This window comes from Wyeomyia smithii, chromosome 3 (genome assembly GCF_029784165.1).
Source record: "Wyeomyia smithii strain HCP4-BCI-WySm-NY-G18 chromosome 3, ASM2978416v1, whole genome shotgun sequence".
In the NCBI taxonomy this organism is placed as follows: Eukaryota; Metazoa; Arthropoda; class Insecta; order Diptera; family Culicidae; genus Wyeomyia; species Wyeomyia smithii.
The window spans coordinates 173,379,536-173,401,271 of NC_073696.1; the positions used below are offsets into that span (position 1 = coordinate 173,379,536).

Below are 21,736 nucleotides of genomic sequence, written 5' to 3' on the forward strand. Positions count from 1 at the left end.
TTAGTATTTGCGAAAACGATAAAAATAAGGTTTTTTGAGGCTATTATTCTTATATTAAACTGATGTAGTATTTCATAACTAGATTTCATTAACGTTGATAGGAAAGTCAATTTAAAACAATAAACCTAATCATTAATATGGCAAAATTCAATTAACTTACAAATACATCAGCTCTGCCTGCCTTCTAAACAATTCATTTTTCTCGTTCACCAATTCGAATAGTTGCATGATCAAGTCTTCCACTTCCTTTGAGTTTGTTTGAATACCGGTAATATCCATCTCTGGCCCAATACCTTCGCACCGTTCTCGAATCATCTGCTCAAGCACAACACCTTGTTTTTCCAGGCCTTGTTGTTGTGTTTCGATAATGTCCATCTCTTGCCGAATCTCCTTCAATGGCAACATTTTGATAGTTTTACGTTCGGGTAATGGCATTGGAAGTGCAGGTGCCGGTCCTTTTCGACGTTTCCACTTACCCTGCTGAGATTTATTGGACATAATTCCATTGAACGACTCTTGCTGAAAACTGCCGATTGGTGATGTCTGAGACTGCCGATTTCGGTTCTGAGCTTCCTTATTATCTTTCATTTTTTCCCATTGTCGTTCACTGGTAGTAGCTTCTAGAGTTGGACTATCGTCATCGACTTTCAGTGGGACGATTGTACGTCGATATACTACAGATTCACTGCTTGACACTACAGAAGGAACATCCTTTGATTCGCCCTCATTGGTGAACAAACTAGCATCAATTGTTATTAATCGTTGCGATGGATTTGGTGAAAGCTTGGAGTTTTCTTGTAAAGAAGTAGAGGATATGGTTGGCGGAGCAGGTGCGGGCCTTTTTTTACGGGGTGTTGTTTGCATGGAGGATAGATTTTCATTGGAAACCTTCGTTATGGCAACATTTGGTATGTCAGGAGCTTTGGATTTTTTACGACGGCTTATTGTGGTTGACGAAGGCCCACTATCCATAGAGGAAGCAAGTGAGATAGTGGAACCACCAAATTGACTTGAAAGCAATGATGTTTCCATCGAACTAATCGAATCGTTATGATTGTGCTGTTTTCTAGGCGTAGGAACAGGTGTTCTTCGGGGCGAAGGCTTTACAATTACAGGCACAATCTCTTTCTCTGGTTCATCATCGTTTGTATCATCAAAGGGATTGGCAGGCACTGTTGGTTTGATTTTTGGTAGCGGTGGTCTTGGTGGTTTTATGTTTTGATGCTGAGATTCTTCTTCATCGTCGCTGCCGAACGGATTTGTGCTAACTCTTCGTGCGGAAGGAACAGGTTTTGTGTTGATTTGCGAAGGATCTTCATCAGATTCATCTGAAAACGGATTCAAATCCGATGGGTATTCTTCTTTAGATTCATCGCTATTTTGATTTACTACGTTTGCTGTTGTAAGTGATTTCAATGGCTTGTCATGAACAATGTCTATGCTGGTTGATATTTGTTCAGTTTCATTGACATTGTTTTCAGTACATTTTTCATGCGTTGGGGCTTCTTCTATCTTTATATTAGGCACTTCTGATAATACGATATTATCATTAACAACAGCCTTATTTAATGCTTCTGCTATTTCAAAAGAATTTACTTGTGCTGATTCGGATTCCATACTTTCAAATAAAACTACGTCGTTTTCGGTATGATCCGTTGATTCTTGATTACATGATTGATCGTCACTTATTTTTTCAGACTGTTGCAATTTATCTTCGCAACCATTTTCCTGTACAACTGCATCTGTTTTAATATTTTCTGAACTGTCAACAATACTGCCATTACAAATTGATAGTTGTGGTAGTACACTTAATTCTCCGCTATCCTTTTCTAAATGGGGCACAAATTGATCTTTATTTTCGTAGAATTCATCATGAGAAGTTCCTTCACTTCCATTTAATTCTGGCAATACTTCTAACAGAGGTAAAATTTTCCCCGCTGGGACAGAATCTTGTAAATATGGAGGCTCAATAGGTGCAAGCGCAGGCAAATCTCTATTGTCTTCAACATCACTAGAATCCTCTTCACTCTCCGAAGCGCTTAGTGGCTCTTTAGCATTAGTTTCTAGTTCGCTATTATTATGTTCGTCAGATTTATTTAGTGAGTCCTTCAGAAAACTGGTCATTCTAGCGCGCCTTACTAAATTAGATGTTTTTTCTTCATCGCTCAATGGTGCTGATTCAAAAAATGATATCCGTTCCAATACTCTACTACTACGCGTAAGCCTTGCGCTGTCATTGCTGCTGTCATCACTAGTTGCCACTACAATACTACGTTTTTCAGGCGAAGATATCGAGCAACGTCGTTCCGCTAACTGTATTTCTTCATCTGGGCACGTTTCACAACAATATTCTCCATCGGTTTCTGTTTCGTAAAAGCTACCCAGTGTCAGCTGGGTTCCACAGCGAGCGCATTTCAGACAGGATCTATGATAAAGCTTTTTTTCGAAGCTTATCCTCTCAGCGAAGAACACCGGATTGCCACATTTACGGCACGGCTCGCGTTTTGGGACACCGACGAAAGCACTGGGGTTTGCCATCTGGGAAAATAAAACAAATCATATTGCTAGTAGCGTCAAGTATGGCTTAATTATATACCCAAGACCGCTAAATAAGGCAACATAGTGAACTATAACTATGACGAACAATTGAACAGAAATATGGAATCACATAATCCTAAGCATCTAAGCAATAGAAAGGAAGTAAAGAATATGAGACTCGGTAGTGAAAATGTCGGGTCTATAACTAAACTAAAGTACGCATTCATTCTATTCAGGAAGCAGCCTTTCCGGAAATACGGTAAACAAAAGAACGAGAACTTTAACTTTAAACGAAGCCTATGAAAAAAAACTTCATTTCTTCTTGATCTAAAATGTGTAATACTATAATGCCAGGTTTTGTTGTACTTGTAATATCTTATTTGTAAATCAACGACGAAGATTCCTGAGTATCGAGCTCAATTCCACAAAACTCTCCCTATGATTTGCTTTAAAATTTTACGATAGTTCATCGATATATATGGTCTGCATTGATATATAAGAAGACTTCAGAAAGATATAAGAACTGTCAGAACAAATGAAGTTATTAATCGCGTAAGAGAGCAAGTCCGATGAAATCCGGTAAAATTTGATTGCAAACTGATTAATGCAATCTACAAAAAATACCTTAACAAACTATTCATATCTCGAAAATAGCCTATATTATTGATACGAGAGATACGCACTGACATACACAGTCATTCATAGGCTTTATAAATAAAAATGATGAACACGATACTTCATGATGTTGGCTAATATAATTGACTAGAGGTTAAAACAATGGCTTCAAACATATCAATCGAATGCACAGCATGAAAAGAATGAAAGCACAAGAGAATAAAAAAACTATGAAGCATCTAGTTTGTTTTTTTTTTTAATATAGCCGTGAAATGTACAAAAAATACTTTTATTGTGTTATAATCTCGACGTATCTATTTATCAGGTATTCTATCAGTAGGGTACCCTCCAAACATATTTATGAAGAACAATTACCTGTATATTCACCATATGTTTCAGCCCGCTGCCCAAATTTTCTACTAAATAACGACGATTTGACGTTTCGCCGAAATGCTTGGCTTTTTCTTTCTGGATGAGTTTTTTGTTATCTAAGTTGTTAATACACCGCTGATATGATCGATCGTAATCGAAATCAAAAATGACTAAAACTTTGTTCTTGGTTGGTTGGCTTGTTTGATGTTGTGGGATTTATTTTCGCTGTTTTAGCAGAAAATTTCTGGTTTATATTGACCCACAATATCCAAACTATTTTCATCCTACATATGGCAAAAAAAAATAAAAAGGAGAAAGAGAAATAAACACGGGTAAGTGACATTACGGTGACAGAAGAAGGTTACTTTGCATTTTAGAATTGGTGCGATCATAGAGTTAAGAAGGTCTAACCATTACAACCATGTTTTTATACCTGTTGTTTTATACTGTTAATTTATCAAAATATACTAAAGGTAAATGTATTGCATCTTGCAAGAATACCAACGATACCAACCCAGTAAAATACATTGCTAATAAATTAATTTAGTTAGTCAACACAAATTGAAACTAGTGTTATTCTCATTGAGTAATACACCAAAACCCGATTAAGTTCGAACTAAGGTATATTTTTTTAATTTAAACGCTAGAAGAATTTTCTTAGAAGCAAGTGAGTAAGAATAGTCTAAGAAAACTTGTCTATCTCATAATGTCACAAAAAACACATACTTAAAAGATGAAATCAAAATAAAACATATGTCAAATCAGAACGTTACAAATTCGAATGTTCAATGAAACGGTTACTTAAAGGGTGCGATATGATAATAACGATCACTTCTATCAATAGTTGGCCACGAGTACCTAGACGAAAGAGGTATATCACAAAAGATCAAAACAATGGTACCAGTGGTCCAAGTTTAAAAAAAAAATGATAACCTAAGAATTTCTATACTTGTACTGATGTTAAGTAGTTATTCCGCGAGCCAAAAAAGAGCAATATTAATGTTAATACCAAAGAATACTATTCGCAGTGTATATTTTCTATTTTGTATCCCATTCGAGTCGAGGTAATCTATTTGTTAGTCCTATGTTAATACCTTACTACTGTCTACGTTTCACTCTAAGGAACATTCGTTTATATGAAATGAACAATGCATCGCTCTTCCACACATAAAAAATGAATATATGCAGCAATGATAATGACTCTGGTGATGATGATGACAGGAAGGATTGTTGTTCTAGGAAGTTTGTACAGAGTAAGTAAGCATTCAGCAGGTTAGTATTTTGATCACGTACAGTTAGTATTTCCTTGAGATTTGTGAACGGTAAAGGCATGTGTGCTTAATAACTAAGTAGTAAGCTTGCTTTCTTCGTCGGTGAGAACATACAATAACTTACCAAGTCATCAGATTTCGGTTCCTTAGTTACTGTCTTTTTGTTATTGTTAGCAGATTCTAGAAAAAACACAAAAATGAACAAAATAGTTGTATGAAAATATTACTCTGTTACACAAGACAATGTTTCAACAACACTCAAATACATACCTTGATTACTAAACACACGATAATATTGCGATAAATAGGTTAGTATTGAAAATCGGTCAGGCACTTCATATTTTACCATATCAACAGGATCCAACAGAGACGGAATTCCAAGATGTTTCTCCGCAATAGTAAATGCTAGTTCATTATTGTCGTATATATTTTCTTTGCTCAATGTGCTGAAGTCTCTGTTGAAAGATTAGTCAATTGCTGTAGTATTTCAATCTACAAAAAGTGTGGTGTGTTTGTTTTATGCTTAAACTTACTCTATATTACTACATTAATCTGTGATTCCATTCAACAAGCAAGAAGATAAATAGAAAATACAAAACATGACTACATTAAAATTATTTAAAAATGTTACGATGTTACACGCATTACAATTCTAAAAGTGTTGTTTTAAATTAACTTGATTAGCTAACCCAAACGATATAACATATTAAATTATCTATTGAAACAATCGGAAAAAATGTCACTTATATTAAAAGTTCATTAAGTATGTCTTAATTAACTGTTTTAACATTGTCGGTTTATCTAACTTTCGAGATGTTGTAAATATTTATAGTAGTTAATAAAGCGTTTTGTTTGAATAAGGTATTCATAGCGTTTTTTGTTACTATATCCATAAACCCAGCACTAATGAGATTTTATTTTTGTGCAAATAAAATTCGTACCAAAATTAGAAAACATTTGCTTCGTCTGTTGTCTGCTTTAGAAATAACATTTTAAAATTTCAGATTGACCAAAAATAGCCTAAACCAAAAATGTTTTCTTGCAATGGTTAAATTTTTAAATTTTTACACATATAACATCGATTTTTAAAAGTAAATGTATAATGACATGTACTATTTAACTCGATGCAGTATACTAGAAAAGCTGCAAAAGCAGTAAATTTTAGAATATGCAAACGTATATTCGTTAAAGTTATATTTTAAACAGATTGTTCCGATAGTTGTAAACACACTAACGATTAACACCACAATAGATCTAAGTACTGATCGCAGTGGTATAGTGTCCCCAACAAGGAACGAGCCATTTCAAACAACGTGCAGAATTCAGTTGAACTGTGATTGCGTCCTGTTGTTTACACCCACATCGAAGAGAAGTTGTCATTTCCTTTAAACATTTTGCGCGGAAGTTTCAAGATACGTGGCCTTACTCCCAACCAAAGAAAACGAATTGTACGCAAACGGGGCACCATAAGATGTATTTCGATCAGACAATGAGGCTGATACAAATTTCGAATTCTTTTTATGTCCAAGGTTATCAAAGTTTACAAAGGGGGTGGCAAAAAATAAATAACACCGAGACGAAAAAAAAAGAAATATCTTTAATCAAAGTTTGTGTGCAAGTTATGACGTTTGTAACTGGCACTCAAATAAATGTTGAAAAATAACACTTAATTATTATTATTATTTATTTCGATTGCCTTTGTCACTGCACTTGTTTGTTGCTGAATGAAGCATTTATACTGTCGGAAAACCAATAAAATGAACAAAACGGTTTGAGCTTTTTTGTTCTTCCCATTCCAATATTCAAGATTTTTGAAGGGGGGGGGGGGGGGGGTCGACATAAAACGAAAATAAAATTTGTAACGGCCTAAGTCAAATAACAAGATGTGAATGTCGGAGCAGTTCAAACCGCACCACGAAGTATGCTGAAGAGTGTACGCTTACAAATGTTCCGAGACCGGGAAGAAAATCCAGGTCTGGTGACCCCACATGATATGAGATCACTACAAGAGCCATTCCCCAACATCAGACAGCAGAAGTAGCCAAAACGAAGCACCAGATATACTGAATCTGTGGAAACGAGAGATAGGAAGGTTTATGACAAACTTCTGACCAAGAAATCAGGCTGTTTTTTTTACGAATAATGAAAGTTACATCAGTACGACTTGAACTGCTTTGCAGAACGGTCGTATTCTACCAACAGCTCGAGGCTTGTCTCAGACTACCGAGAGATATAGAAAATTTTCCGCTTAAACTTCTTAGAAGAGTATCTGTTGAATCGCAAATTATTGAATTTGTTTTCAACGTTTAACGAGTGATTAATGTGTAAATTTGTGTTGACAAAATTTGTGTAAAAGAAAATTTGTTTTGAAATGCCAGGACGAACCAAAAAAGGTTGCTTTGATGCGAGGAAACGTGAGGCTTCTCCTCCGAGTGATTCAGAAAGCAATAGCATAGCATAAACAGCTGCACAACTTCGTAGGTGGTGTCAGCAACAATACTCTGGTTACGAGTACAAATTACCCTCGTTTGTGAGCAGCAACATGAAATTTGGGATCTAATCAAATGTAGCTAAACAAAAGTCAGATATTTCCAGAGAATTGTTACCGCCCTGGCCACGTCCTTGCAACTGTTCGGGAACGGAAAAGGAATGTTAGTCCAATATTTACTCAAGAGAACCGCAGAGAACTTTACGTGCCCTCATAAATATTACGTGAGATGGGAAATTTTAGTAGGAAAGGGAGACCCTGGGATACAACTGTTGGATGTTGCGGGTCGATAATTGATTATATTAAAGGTATAAATTTTGAGAGCTACGAAGAGCTGAAGCTATTGTGATTTACCGACTTTTTAGTTTAATTTGCATTTTATCAGTTGAATTTTTAGATTATTTATATAGCAATTTTACTGTTTTATGTTCTGTAGTTATGGGTGAATGAATACGTAGAGTTTAGACTCTTATTAATTTAGTTATACGCTTATTTTATCCACCGGTTTGACGTAACTTTCTTTAGTAGCAAATCAATCTTTAGTCAGTCAGCCTAAAGGGGCTTCACCTCTTAGTTGAACATCGTCAAATAAGACATTCGCGAACAAAGTCCAATGTTCTCCGAAACATAAACCCGAAGCTCTAAAATATGTGCTAAGTGACGCATTCGTATGAACAAGACATCCTCTGTTTATTTACGAACATTTTAGTAAATAATTAGTTTATTTTTTCTCTACCCTCAATAAAAAAAACATACGAAACAGATCTGTATCAATCTACCTCTACACCTCGATGATTAAAGCAAAAAAATACAACGCCGCCTACATGTCAAAAAACAATTGCAGTTGAGCATATAGTATGCCAACGCAAACAACTCAAACAGAAAATACTACATGATATACAGCCCTAGGGTTGTATGAAATGGTGACGTGGGACTAAACACTGTAATTAGGGGATTTTTTGTTATTTTTTGTAACAGAGCCTGCAGACAGAATCAAGGTGTTTGCTCAGCGACTGTACGTATTTTTATTTTCCCCTAGAAATCAATTTTTTTTAAATATATTCAACCACACTCGAAAGAATATCGTATATATTTGGCGATATTAGTATTAGCCTGTAGTATTTTTTTGTGCAAACAACATGTATTTGACAAGGCACAAGCATATCATTCTTGATGAAAATGCACCAAGAATTTCTCGTAATGCGTCAAAGTCAGAATTAACTCTATATCCTCTAAAACCAAATCCACTAATACTTACGTTATTATAATAAATAATTTTGTCTTATTTAACTCTGATTAAATCAAATCTATAATATGGTTCTTACTTTCAAAATAATATAGAAGCCCTCACAAAGGTTCATTAATTGGCAATCATGAGAAGATATGTCTAACAAAATTATTAACAAGTTCCAGCAAAAAACCGTAACAATCAACAATTCCATTTTTGTTTTTTGCTTGACAATTTTTTTCATTTACCTACAACTACATTCGCTGTATTACGAAGACTGCTAATAAACATACGTTTATTATGGTAAAGCTTTGAATCATATTATATCATCTAACAATTTTGAAATGTTAAAAGAGATTCTAATGAATCTTAGTAAATAAACCAAAAATTCACAAGCATTCGCAGGCTCTTCTCTTCTATAAATGTGTATATTTGGAATTTACTCTTTCGATACTATCCGGTCACGATTATTTAGTGAATATCGAAGATAAAATTGAATAAATATCCGTTGCAAAAATTTACAATTCTTGTTGAATAGTTTATGGTAATCATATTCATGAGATAAATTTTCAATCACCATCAACAGCAGCATTCATTCCGCGTCGAACACTCGACAGAAACGGACGTGCAAAGTGGTCGTTCTATTACAATCCGGTCCGTGTGTACGAATAGCCAAACAAAAGTGTGTATTATTCCCGCTAAAGGCCAACTAGATTGTGAGTTGTGTCGCTACGTTCTGTACCCGGCTCGCAACTTTGGCTGTATTAGTGCAAAATACCAGCTGCAGTTTTGATATGTGCACAGTGAATAGATCTTTCTAATTCAAGGCCATCAGTTGACAGTCGAGTCGTGTCGCTGTGCTGAGTGATCTCACACCCGGCTCACTGCTGGTGGCTGTATTGGTGCTGCTGTACTGGTGCTGCTGGCTGCTTTGGGTGCAGCTTCGAACGATCGGACAACCACTGCTGGAAGGAAGAAGTAAATAGGTACGTGTTCTTGTCGGCGCTAGTGCGCTACATTTAGCGCGATGGATATAGATCCCTCGCCTCCCGTGCCACCATCCCCGAACCCCCCTGACCCTGACCCTTCTGTTACCCCCTCCCCTGTTCATTCTCCAGTCCCCCCTCGCCCCAGGCTTTACCCGGACGGATCTCAACAGGGCAGCTATACTGTTTATTTTCGTCCAAAGGCAGGAGTGAATTCAAAGCGATTAAACATACTGCAAATTTCTAAAGACCTGACGAAGGGGTACAAGGCCGTGACCGAAATTTCCAAGGTCCGACCTAACAAGCTCCGTGTCGTGGTCAGTGATCTGGCACAGGCCAATGCTATCGCTTGCTCTGAGCTCCTCACACGCGAGTATCGCGTTTACATACCCGCACGAGACGTGGAGATCGACGGTGTCATAACAGATTCGAGTCTGTCTGTCGAGTGTATCCTAAAAAGCGCAACCGGTTGCTTCAAAAATACCGAAACACAGGCGAAGATTTTGGATTGTAAGCAATTGCGGTCCATGTCTCTCGTCGGCGGTAAAAAAGTTTACACTCCGTCAGACTCGTTTCGCGTTACGTTTGCGGATCTGCACTCCCTAGCCACGTCTCGATCGACCGGGTTCGTCTGCCTGTGCGATTGTATGTACCCCGTGTTATGAATTGCACCAATTGCAAGCAGTTAGGCCACACAGCCGCCTACTGCTGCAATAAGGCACGATGTAGCAAGTGTGGGGAGACTCATGCGGAAGATTCTTGCAGTGTTAATGCTGAAAAATGTATTCACTGTGGGGAAAACCAGCATGAGCTCTCCACATGCCCGGTGTACATGCAGCGCAGAGATAAAATCAAGCGGTCACTTAAGGAGCGTTCAAAGCGTTCTTATGCTGAGATGCTTAAGAAGACCGTGACCACTTCTACCATAACATCGAACCCCTTTGATCTGTTGTCCTCTGATGAAACCGATTCTGACGATTCATCAGCGGGAACATCTTATGCCAATCCTGGGGAGTCTAGGAAGAGGAAAAATGTTTCTTCTCCTAAACTTCCCCGTAAAGGTCCTAAGATTTCCCAAAGTGTAATGAAAAGTACGAACAAACCAAACAGTGCTGCGGAAAAACCGAAGCAAACTCCTCCTGGGCTTGCAAATTTAAAGTCCCAGAAGGAGTTCCAGCACTACCAGGAACATCTAAAACCCCAGTTGTTCCTTTTGCACATCCAGTTGATGAAACAAACTCTGGATTAGTGAAATTTTCTGACATTGTGGACTGGATTTTTGAAACTTTCAATGTACCCGATCCAATAAAAGATTTTCTTACAGCATTCCTCCCAACAGTTAGAACATTTTTGAAGCAGTTGACTGCTCAATGGCCCCTCCTTGCAGCGATCGTATCCTTCGATGCCTAATTCATCTGCTTATGTGAAGGATTCTATCTCTGTCTTACAGTGGAATTGTAGAAGTATTTTACCAAAAATTGATTCGTTTAAAGTTTTGATAAATAAAATCAAATGCGATGCATTCTCCCTTTGTGAAACTTGGCTAACTTCGAATACTGATCTAAACTTCCATGATTTTAATATTATTCGCCTTGATCGAGGCACCCCATATGGAGGAGTACTTCTAGGGATTAAGAAGTGCTATTCTTTCTATCGTATTAACCTCCCCTCGATTCCAGGCATCGAAGTTATCGCATGTCAAATGACAATACAAGGTAAAGAGCTTTGTATTGCCTCATTATATATTCCTCCCAGAGCACAGGTTGGGCAACGGCTACTCTTTGATTTAATAGAACTTCTTCCCTCGCCACGTTTGATTTTGGGAGACTTCAACTCTCATGGTGTGGCTTGGGGTTCCCCTTACAATGATAACCGCTCCTCTTTAATCTATAACCTTTGCGATGACTTCGACATGACTACTTTAAACAACGGTGAAATGACACGTATCCCGAAACCTCCAGCACGCCCAAGCGCTTTGGATCTATCCTTATGTTCGACGTCGCTACGGTTGGATTGCACATGGAAGGTAATCCTTGATCCTCACGGTAGCGACCATTTGCCTATTCTTATTTCAATTTATAACGGGTCAACTCGCATGCGACCAATTGACATTCCGTATGACCTCACACGGAATGTCGATTGGAAGTTATACGAGGAAATGATTTCAAAAGCGGTCGAGTCGATTCAACATCATCCACCACTTGAAGAATACAACCTCCTCGCGGGCTTGATTCTCGACGCCGCGTTGCAAGCCCAAACGAAGAAATATCCCGGCGTAACGATCAAAGAACGGCCTCCCACTCCGTGGTGGGACCAAGAGTGCTCCGATGTCTACACGCAAAGATCCGACGCGTTTTTGGCCTTCCAGAAGGGAGGTATACCCGACGACTATATACGGTATTCGGAGCTTAATACCAAGCTTAAAAGCCTGGCTAAAGCAAAGAAACGCAGATATTGGCGTCGGTTCGTGAACGAGACGTCGAGGGAGACATCGATGAGCACTCTTTGGAACACAGCCCGAAGAATGCGGAATCGCGTAACGGTCAACGAAAGCGAGGAGTCTTCAAGTCGGTGGATATTTGATTTTGCCAGGAAAGTATGTCCGGACTCTGTTCCTGAGCAAAACATTGTTCGCGATGCGTCTCCGGGCCACGACGCGATAGAATCACCTTTTACGATGGCAGAATTTTCAGTTGCCCTTCAACTTGTTGAAGAATCTACCCGGCAATGCCAAGAGGCGCTTGTTGAACTTGTTCAATAAGTTCCTGGAGCAAAACATTGTACCGCAGGATTGGAGGCAAGTGAAGGTGATCGCCATCCAAAAACCAGGGAAACCAGCTTCTGATCACAACTCTTATATGCCGATTGCAATGCTATCCTGTATCCGGAAATTGATGGAAAAAATGATACTCCGTCGTTTAGACCATTGGGTCGAATCAAATGGTCTACTATCAGATACTCAATTTGGCTTCCGCCGTGCCAAAGGGACGAATGATTGTCTTGCGTTGCTTTCAACAGATATTCAGCTGGCGTATGCTCGCAAAGAACAAATGGCGTTTGCGTTCTTGGACATTAAGGGGGCTTTTGATTCCGTTTCTATTGACATTCTTTCGGGTAAACTTCACCGACAAGGATTTCCTCCAATTTTGAACAATTTTTTGCACAATTTGTTGTCCGAAAAGCACATGCATTTTACGCACGGCGATTTGGCAACTTTTCGCATTAGCTACATGGGTCTTCCCCAGGGCTCATGTTTAAGCCCCCTTCTTTACAACTTTTATGTAAATGACATCGACGAATGTCTGGCAAATTCATGCACGATAAGACAACTTGCAGACGACAGTGTAATCTCTGTTACAGGAGCCAAAGCTGCCGATTTGCAAGGACCATTGCAAGATACCGAGGACAATTTGTCTGCTTGGGCTTTACAGCTAGGTATCGAATTCTCTCCGGAGAAGACTGAGATAGTAGTTTTTTCTAGGAAGCATGAACCTGCTCAGCTTCAAACACAATTAATGGGTAAAACGATTTCTCAGGTTTTGGTACACAAATATCTTGGTGTCTGGTTCGACTCTAAAAGCACCTGGGGTTGTCACGTGAGGTATCTGATGAAAAAATGTCAACAAAGAGTGAATTTTCTTCGTACAATAACCGGACAATGGTGGGGAGCCCACCCAGGAGACCTTATAAGGCTTCACCAAACAACGATACTGTCTGTTATTTTGTACGGGTGTTTCTGCTTCCGCTCCGCAGCAAACACACATTTGATCAAACTGGAGCGAATACAATATCGTTGTTTGCGTATCGCCTTGGGTTGCATGCAGTCGACCCATACGATGAGTTTGGAGATCTTAGCTGGAGTACTATCATTGAAAAACCGCTTCTGGAGCCTGTCTTCTCGTATTCTAATCAAATGTGAGGTCTTGAACCGTCCCGTGATTGAAAATTTTGAAAGGTTAATCGAACTTAATTCTCAAACCCGTTTTATGACATTGTATTTCAATCACATGTCCCAAAATATTAACCCTTCTTCGAATATTCCAAATCGTGTCGACTTATCAAATACTTCTGATTCTACTGTGTTTTTCGATACATCCATGATAGAAGAAACTCGTGGAATCCCGGATCATTTACGCGTGCAGCAGATCCCTAAAATTTTTTCCAATAAATATCGAACCATCAACTGCGACAATATGTACTACACTGACGGATCACTTCTTGATGGGTCCACTGGCTTCGGTATCTTCAATAACAATTTAACCGTCTCCCATAAGCTCGATAATCCTGCTCCTGTTTACGTCGCAGAATTAGCTGCAATTCAGTACACCCTAGGGATTATCGAAAGAATGCCCACGGACCATTATTTCATCTTTACGGACAGTCTCAGTTCCATTGAGGCTCTCCGATCGATGAAAGATGTTAAGCATTCTCCGTATTTCCTGGGGAAAACACGGGAACATCTGAGTGCTTTATCCGAAAAATCTACTCAGATTACCTTAGCGTGGGTCCCTTCTCACTGCTCGATACCGGGTAATGAGAAAGCGGACTCTTTGGCTAAGGTGGGCGCAACAAACGGTGATATTTATGAAAGACCAATTGCCTTTAATGAATTTTTCGCATTTGTACGTCAGAATACGATCATCAGTTGGCAAAATTCTTGGACCAAGGGGGAACTGGGAAGGTGGTTACATTCCATAATCCCCAAGGTATCGACGAACCCGTCGTTCAAGGGGTTGGATGTAGGTCGGGATTTCATTTGCGTGATGTCCCGGCTTAGGTCCAATCACTATAGATTTGACGCGCATCTCCGTCGTGTTGGGCTCGGGGAGAGTGGTATCTGTGCCTGTGGTGAAGGTTATCACGACATAGAGCACGTTGTTTGGTCATGCCCTGTACACCGTGACGCCAGGTCTAGATTAATAGCTTCCCTGCAGGCCGAAGGTAGGCAGCCGGCTGTTCCTGTTCATGATGTCTTGGCGAGCCGTGACCTATCCTACATGTCCCTTATATACGTTTTCCTGAAATCCATCCACGCCCCAGTTTAGTCCTATCCCCTTCCGCCTACATTCAACCAAACGACAAGAACACGTTAAGACCCCGGATCCGGAAACAGCAATCAGACCCGCACGATACTCTCAAGGCCCGATGGAAACAACCCAATATGCCAGTCCGTAATATCTTGGCCCAGCAGCGGAACAAATTTAATATGCTGCTTATCTATGGCAATGAAAACCATCAAACAGCAAACCTGTGCTTTTAATGCAAAATATTCTAGCTTTAAGTTAGATTTAGTTTCAGCTCGCAGTCGGCAGCGAGGATAAAAAATTTGCTTTTAGTTATTAAGATACTTTAGAAAGTAAGCTACCAGATAAAATTGGCGCCGTTAAACATTGAATTGTATTTGTGCCGTGTCAAATAAACTATAGATGAAGAAAAAAAATCAACAGCAGCATTGCAGTTTTTCCTCGATCGCACACGAATAGAAATGTACGAACAAAAGTGTACCACTGCAATACGAATAGTACCGCTGCAGTATGAATAGAAGTGTACCGCTGATATGTACGAATGAAGAGTACCGCTGCAATCATAAACGACGAGAGACCTGCGGTTCTTTACTCCACTGGTACTGGTACTGCTTTTACCGGCATGTTTTCATTCAAGGCATCAGTTTTTATTAGGTTTAGAAAGCAGGTTTAAAAATTGTTCAAGAATGGGGATTGTTTCAAACTTTTCGGAAAACTTTTATCTTCGAGACATCATTTTAGTCTAAGCTCATGGAAGCAAAAATTAATTGACCTATTGGGACGGGGAGACTCTGTCAATTTTTATATCGATATCGATACAGAGAATAACACGGGGAACGGATGGTGTCCATTCACGTCGTCTGTGCTAGGAATGCTCGCATGTAATTGGTTCATTGTTCGCGTAAGTTTCCCTGTAACTTTTTATCAATTTTCACCGTTGAGCAGTGAAATAATAATGATAACTAGCGTGTTAAAAAAATTGTTACACATTTTATCTATCCAACAACATATTGGTTAATGTTATCCATCATGTAGTTATGCTGTTATTAACGTTTGAAATCTGACGCAACATTTGCCAGTTTCATTTCCAATTTTACAGACAGTAAACAAAGACGTAGTCCCACGTCAAAAAAAAACTACATAAAATTAGACCATAAAACTCTGCCAGGACTGCAATTTTATACCGCACTGAAGGAAATGAATGTCCCTAAATCAGTGAAAGCCATTCACACGATTTACACCGAAAAACTCGGCGATTAGGTTATGGTTCGGCAAGCTAATTGCGAAGATGGGAAAATGTTACGTCCATTCATTACGACTGAAACAATGAATGGCAAAATCTACGTGGAAGAGTGTTTACAAAGAAGGTTGTTACCCTTGATTAAATAGCATAACAATCCTACAATCTTTTGGCCCAATCTTGTTTCCAGCCGTTACTCTAAGAATGCACTAGAGTGGTATTAAAACAATGTCACATGTGTGCTAAAGGATAAAAGGATAAAAAATTCGAATATACCAGCAACAAACTGAACAAATTAGATCCGTCTTCACTCATTTGTAATTCGTATCAATCAGATTGTTATTAAATTAACGTTATGGAAATTGAATTTTATGTCACGGTGTATGCCAGTTACCTGCAACAACATTCGCTTTATCATATTCTCAAGAAAGTGTTTATTAAAAATATGCTTGAGATTATTACATTGGCATGTATATTTTACAAATGCATTTCGTCGCCTGACTGCATCAGTCTAATGCAGAATTTCCTGAAAAAAACTATTGCCCCAACCAACTCCGATTATCAATTCAGTATTCATTCAGATGTTTTGAAGCTTTGAACTGAAGTTTCACGCTAGTTATCCTTGTTTGTATGGGGTTTTTTTTTGTAAACATGGGACAACTATCGGTAGAATGGCCTGCTCTTTCATTTACAATTTAGTACAAATCGACAAATACAAAGTCGATCGGTCGACAGAACTCAAAGAAGTTTGAGTTTAGTTATATGCAGGTACTATTTTTAAAAATAACCTCAATAACCTCAATTAAAAGTGCGATGGTAATAAATACCAATGGTAACTTACTTTTTCTTTGCTCGTGAATCGAAGATTTGAAGAATCACATCACATGATGATTAAACCCTCATACTCATTTAATCAGAAATATGATTAATCTTGTTAGAAATATGATTAATCTGGTTTTTACTTATTATTACCCTATTTAAAGAATGCTGCTCACCATTGTTTTAACATTTTGAAAGTTGTTGGCCAAAACTGAACATAAATCAAATACACCGGATAGTGAAACGTGCATTGCGTTCAACAACACAATTTTCGAATATGGCGAAAGGAATGATATTTTCTTAATGATAATTTCAAAACTTACATCAAATCTGGGCGAAAGTTATGAATAATCGCACAAAATGCAAGTCCGTTTCGCCAGGAGGTGCTCATGTTCGTAACGCAAACATCCTTATAGCCCTCGGTGACCCGCCGACACCATAGTTCTAAAGCCTTCGTACCACGGCGTTCTGACATACTAAGGAATCTGAAAAAAAAAACAAAATTTATTTAGAAACAAGTTTTGAGTTGCAGAATATTATGATTAAACAAGAATTTCAGTAACCTATTTTTTCATATGCGGTTGCTGAAAATAATAGAGATTAGTATAGAAAATCTTATTATTTCGATATATTATTGTTACGTACAGAGGGATCCCAGCTTGTCTCGAGGTACGATGCTGGCCTAACAAGCCAGCCGTCGTTGGTTCGAGTCTCGGCTCGGGAGGTTCGGGGGTTGTTAGAGTCGAGTCATAAAGATTCTAAATTATTTTATTACATTGCATCAAATTGTAAAAATAACGGAAGTCTCTTATCTCAAAGATTGCATAACTCATTTGAATAATACAAGTGTCATACGAACGAGTTGTCTCTAACACGTAATTTATTTCATATTAATTGATTATGTGGTTCAAAAGATTTGGAAGGAAACGTAACCCAAAGGCTATTTAAAACCAAATAATTAGAAATGAATAAAAAATGTGGCATTAACATCATTTCTATTTAAGTTGAACATTGTCGGCGTGGCTAGAAATGAAATTGTTCGAAATTATGAATCATTTCTTTCATTTTACTACCTCTTCAGCACAACTCATTTCTGAAATATTAAGTCAAATTTCATACATTAGACTTTTATCATCATGAAATACATTCACTTGAAATGCATCGCTATTCTTGGAATGTGAAAAGTGGAAATTCCTCTATTGGATCGTCTTTGGCAATTCTGGGATGTAATCCAAAAGAAGGAAACCACAATTCCGGATTTCAAAATGAAATCTGAAGTTGATTCCAGTCCCCTACCTAAAAATCCCACAGTTACGAGACAATCATACAGCAGCATATCATCCAGCAGAAATTATCAAGATATACTTTTTTTGACAAATTTGTTTCAACAAATAATAAAGCGCGAATGAGAAAGGCTAGGTCTCACTGCTAGGTGGATTAATTCGTGTTTTTTGTTAACCCTTCTTGTATACCTGAAATAATTTAACTAGCCGTATATATGAGAGTAGTGCATATGTGTTAGCAGATATGCTAAAATTCTAAATTATAGTTGTCATTATAGGTTATATAGGGCTGTATGATGGACATTGTGATACCTGCCACTTTACCTTTGTATTCTATTTTATCATATACGAACATGATGCAGATTATAATTATTATCAAATGGAATCATCACCTGGACAGACAAGTTTTTTTAGAAACGATAAGGCGTGTAAACATCACCGATAGCAGCGCCGTCGTCGGTTTCGTTCATTGAGTCTTGATATTTTAAAATTAAGAGATACCGTTACGTGTTTAATTTTAGTTATGTTATGTGAGATTGATTCTTAGCGATTTTACTAAATTGATTGTCGAATTCACGATTGACACCATATATCATTCCAGAGTTGTCTTCGATTCAATTTGAATCTGCTAAATTGGCTCGGAACGATGTCCACGGAGTGGTTTTAGGTTTGAGGAACAACCAATTTGAAAATAAAACTAGCAATATGTTACAGTGAGGAAGTCCATACAAAAAAAAAAAAAGAAATCACCGTAACACAAAAAAGAAAATTTAAGTAAAAAAAAAAAAGATATTTTTGTAAATTCAATGTCTCAAAAATTCCTTGATTTTTTCTCACGAAAACTACACAATGTTAGCTAACTATTTATAGTTGATTGAACATGAAAAAATACAAAAGCAGAAGGTTTCCCAAAAATATTCTTTTTGAATTTTCATTTTACTTGGTATGTTTTTTGAATGAAAAAAAAAGTGTCTTAGAATATTGCAAAGAAAAAAAAAACAATCCTGATCAAATGAACCGTTCTGGCTCTCAAATAGTTTTAGCATTATCAAATACTCGACTCAGTTATTTCTGTGGAAAAGAAATGAAATTTTGAGGACATTAGACGTTTATTGGTTCTACTCAACACGGACATGTTCCAAACATGCTGGAAGGGACAGAAATAATAACAAATTTACCGGAAGGAATAGAAAAAAAAGTCAAAATAAAAATTAAATACGAACAGCAAAAAAATTACTCCGAATAATCGAGCCTAAAAATTCAGGTAATCGAGCCCCGGATAATCAAGTCCGACCTGTAATAATTTTGTCTTTCGAATCAAAATATACACTGTAAAAAGGAGTTTTCGTTTCGTTTTTGGAACATTCTTCTTTTTTTCTCCATTATCAGACAACCATGATGTTAGTTAGTTAACCTTGTGTAGTTTTTACAAAAAAAAAGATGTTTGAAAAAAATGACCTCTTTATGATAATTTTATTTTATCTTAGTTTTTTTCTAAAATATTATTTTAAAGTTGTGATTAGAAAAAATACTAATAGCAAAAAATAACATCTTTAACCCATGGCGTAAAATTTCAGTCAAATCAAAAATGATAATTGAAAAATAATAAAATTGGAACATTTTTCATGGGTTTTCCCCCATGCAATGAATGAAATATTTGTACACAAATATGCACGATAATCAGGTTAAAAGTTTTAGATGTAAATAAGAAAACCTCTTTTTGCCTTTTTCCTAGAAAGGTATAGCAATCACTTGCAAAACCGAAGATATAAAAGTGCTTCAAAGGGCCGAATGGCATATATCACTCGACTCAGCTCGACGAGCTGAGCATTTTCTGTATGTGTGTGTGTGTGTATATGTGCAGATTTTTATTCTCACTCACTTTTCTCAGAGATGGCTGGACCGATTTTCATGAAATTAATTGCAAATGAAAGGTCTCGTTGTCCCATAAGACCCTATTGAATTTCATTGTAATCGGATTTTTAGTTTAGTGGTTATGTATCAAAATGTAAAAATCATGAAACATCATTATCTCAAAAACTACACAACCGATTTGAACAAAATTGGTTTCAAATGAACGGGCTACCTGAAATACCCTTAACTTTCGAATTTCATAAAGATTGAACTTGTTGTTAAGACAAGAAACGTGTTTTGAAGACTACTTAATCTCACTCATGTTTCTCAGAGATGGCTGAACCGATTTTCATGGAATCAGTGTCAAATGGAAGGTCTAGTTGCCCCATAAGACCCTATTGATTTGTTTTGCAATCAGACTATTACTTTGCCTGTTATGTTTAAAAATGTGAAATCCAGCTATGAAAAAGAACATATTCCGAAGACTACTTGAACTCACTCACTTTTCTCAGAGATGGCTGACCCGATTTCCACAAAATTAATGTCAACTAATAAGTCTAGCTGCCTCGTAACACCCTATTGAATTTTACTGTAATCGGACTGTAACTTCGTCTGTAAAGTACCAAAATGTGAAAATCACGAAACTTCATTATCTCAGTAAATACACAACCGATTTGATCAATATTATTATGAGATAAGCGGGGTAGTTAAGGGTTAACTAATGAATTATGGTTGAACACGTGATTTCAAAGTTTGGCTGCCCTATACGTTCCCTTTTCATTTGATTATAATCGAACTTAAGCAACCGTTATGTATTAAATTGTTAATAAAACAACGAAAGTCTATTAGCTCAAAGGTTACATGACTTATTTGAACATAACTAGTATCATACGAACGAGTCATCTCTCAAACTCACAAATAACAAACTTCATAACAATTTGATATGTGGCTCAAAAGTTATGGAAAGAAAAGAAATTCAAAAACTATTTAAAAATATACCTGCTATAACATAAAATCATAAGCTCAGCAACCTTCGCTTGGGAAGTGTCGCATTTATTTACAGCTGCTACCGTCATTAAATTTTCTTATAATTTCAGATCTAAAGTATTATTCAATATCGGAAATAACAGGATTTGCAGTTCTGCAGGATACCGTGACCAGAGTTTTTGAGGAGTTTGAATATTTCAAGTGATCCTGAACAATTCAAGTTTCACAGCTCTTCAGGATACCCTGTTCAAAGTTCTCCAGGGGTCTGATGATTACAAGAGATTAGGAACAACTCAAGTTCATCAAGCTATATAGAAATCAAGAATTCTGTAACTTTATAACAGCTAAGTATTAGACTTAATTCATTTATTTATAATCTATTTCCATATTTTGTTGCCCTGCCATAGTGTGCATTACACACAATGGAAGTGGATGAGAAAAATTTGAACGATCCTGTTCCCGCCACTCCAAAACCTCCTGACCCTCTATCCTCTGTTGCCTCAATTCCCCCGCGCGTTAAACTTTATCCAGACGGATCGACTGGTTCATTCATTATTTATTTCTGACCTAAAATAGGGCCTAAATCAAAGCCCTTAAACATTATTCAGATATCCAAGGACTTAGAGTCTCATTTCAAGTCCATCACTGAAATTTCTAAGGTCAGGCCCAACAAGTTGAGAGTTGTGGCTACGGACCTTATTCAAGCTAATAAAATTGCTACATCAGAATTTTTTACCAGGGAATATCATGTTTATGTTCCCGCACGAGATGTAGAAATTGACGGTGTTGTAACCGATTCCAGCTTATCCAGTGAATGTCTTTTAAAAGACGGACTTGGGTATTTCAAAAACTCTTCAATTCCATCGGTTAAAATTCTCGATTGTCAACAATTGAGATCCGTATCCTTTGTAGAAGGAAAGAAAATATATTCCCCTTCAGATTCATTCCGTGTCACTTTTGCCGGATCTGCTTTACCATCTCACATCTCCATTCACAATGTCCTCGTGCCTATTCGCCTATATATTCCACGA

General features: G+C 37.5%; 1 protein-coding gene across 13 annotated transcripts in view; it reads right to left on the reverse strand.

Annotated features, from left to right (window-relative positions):
- LOC129726696 (MICAL-like protein 1) overlaps positions 1 to 21,736 on the reverse strand; it is a 58,122-nt gene that overhangs the window by 1,209 nt on the left and 35,177 nt on the right. For 11 of the 13 annotated variants that reach the window (XM_055683688.1, XM_055683690.1, XM_055683693.1 and 8 more), the window contains exons 3-6: positions 16,905 to 17,066; positions 5,067 to 5,251; positions 4,921 to 4,976; positions 161 to 2,538 (exon numbers count right to left, since the gene is read on the reverse strand). In XM_055683688.1, the coding sequence (XP_055539663.1) occupies positions 161 to 2,538; positions 4,921 to 4,976; positions 5,067 to 5,251; positions 16,905 to 17,056 (2,771 nt within the window). In that variant the 5' untranslated portion in view covers positions 17,057 to 17,066. Of the gene's footprint in view, positions 1 to 160; positions 2,539 to 3,528; positions 3,810 to 4,920; positions 4,983 to 5,066; positions 5,252 to 5,329; positions 5,349 to 16,904; positions 17,067 to 21,736 lie in introns of those variants that run through there. The other 2 variants (XM_055683695.1, XM_055683696.1) reach the window with 2 other exon arrangements.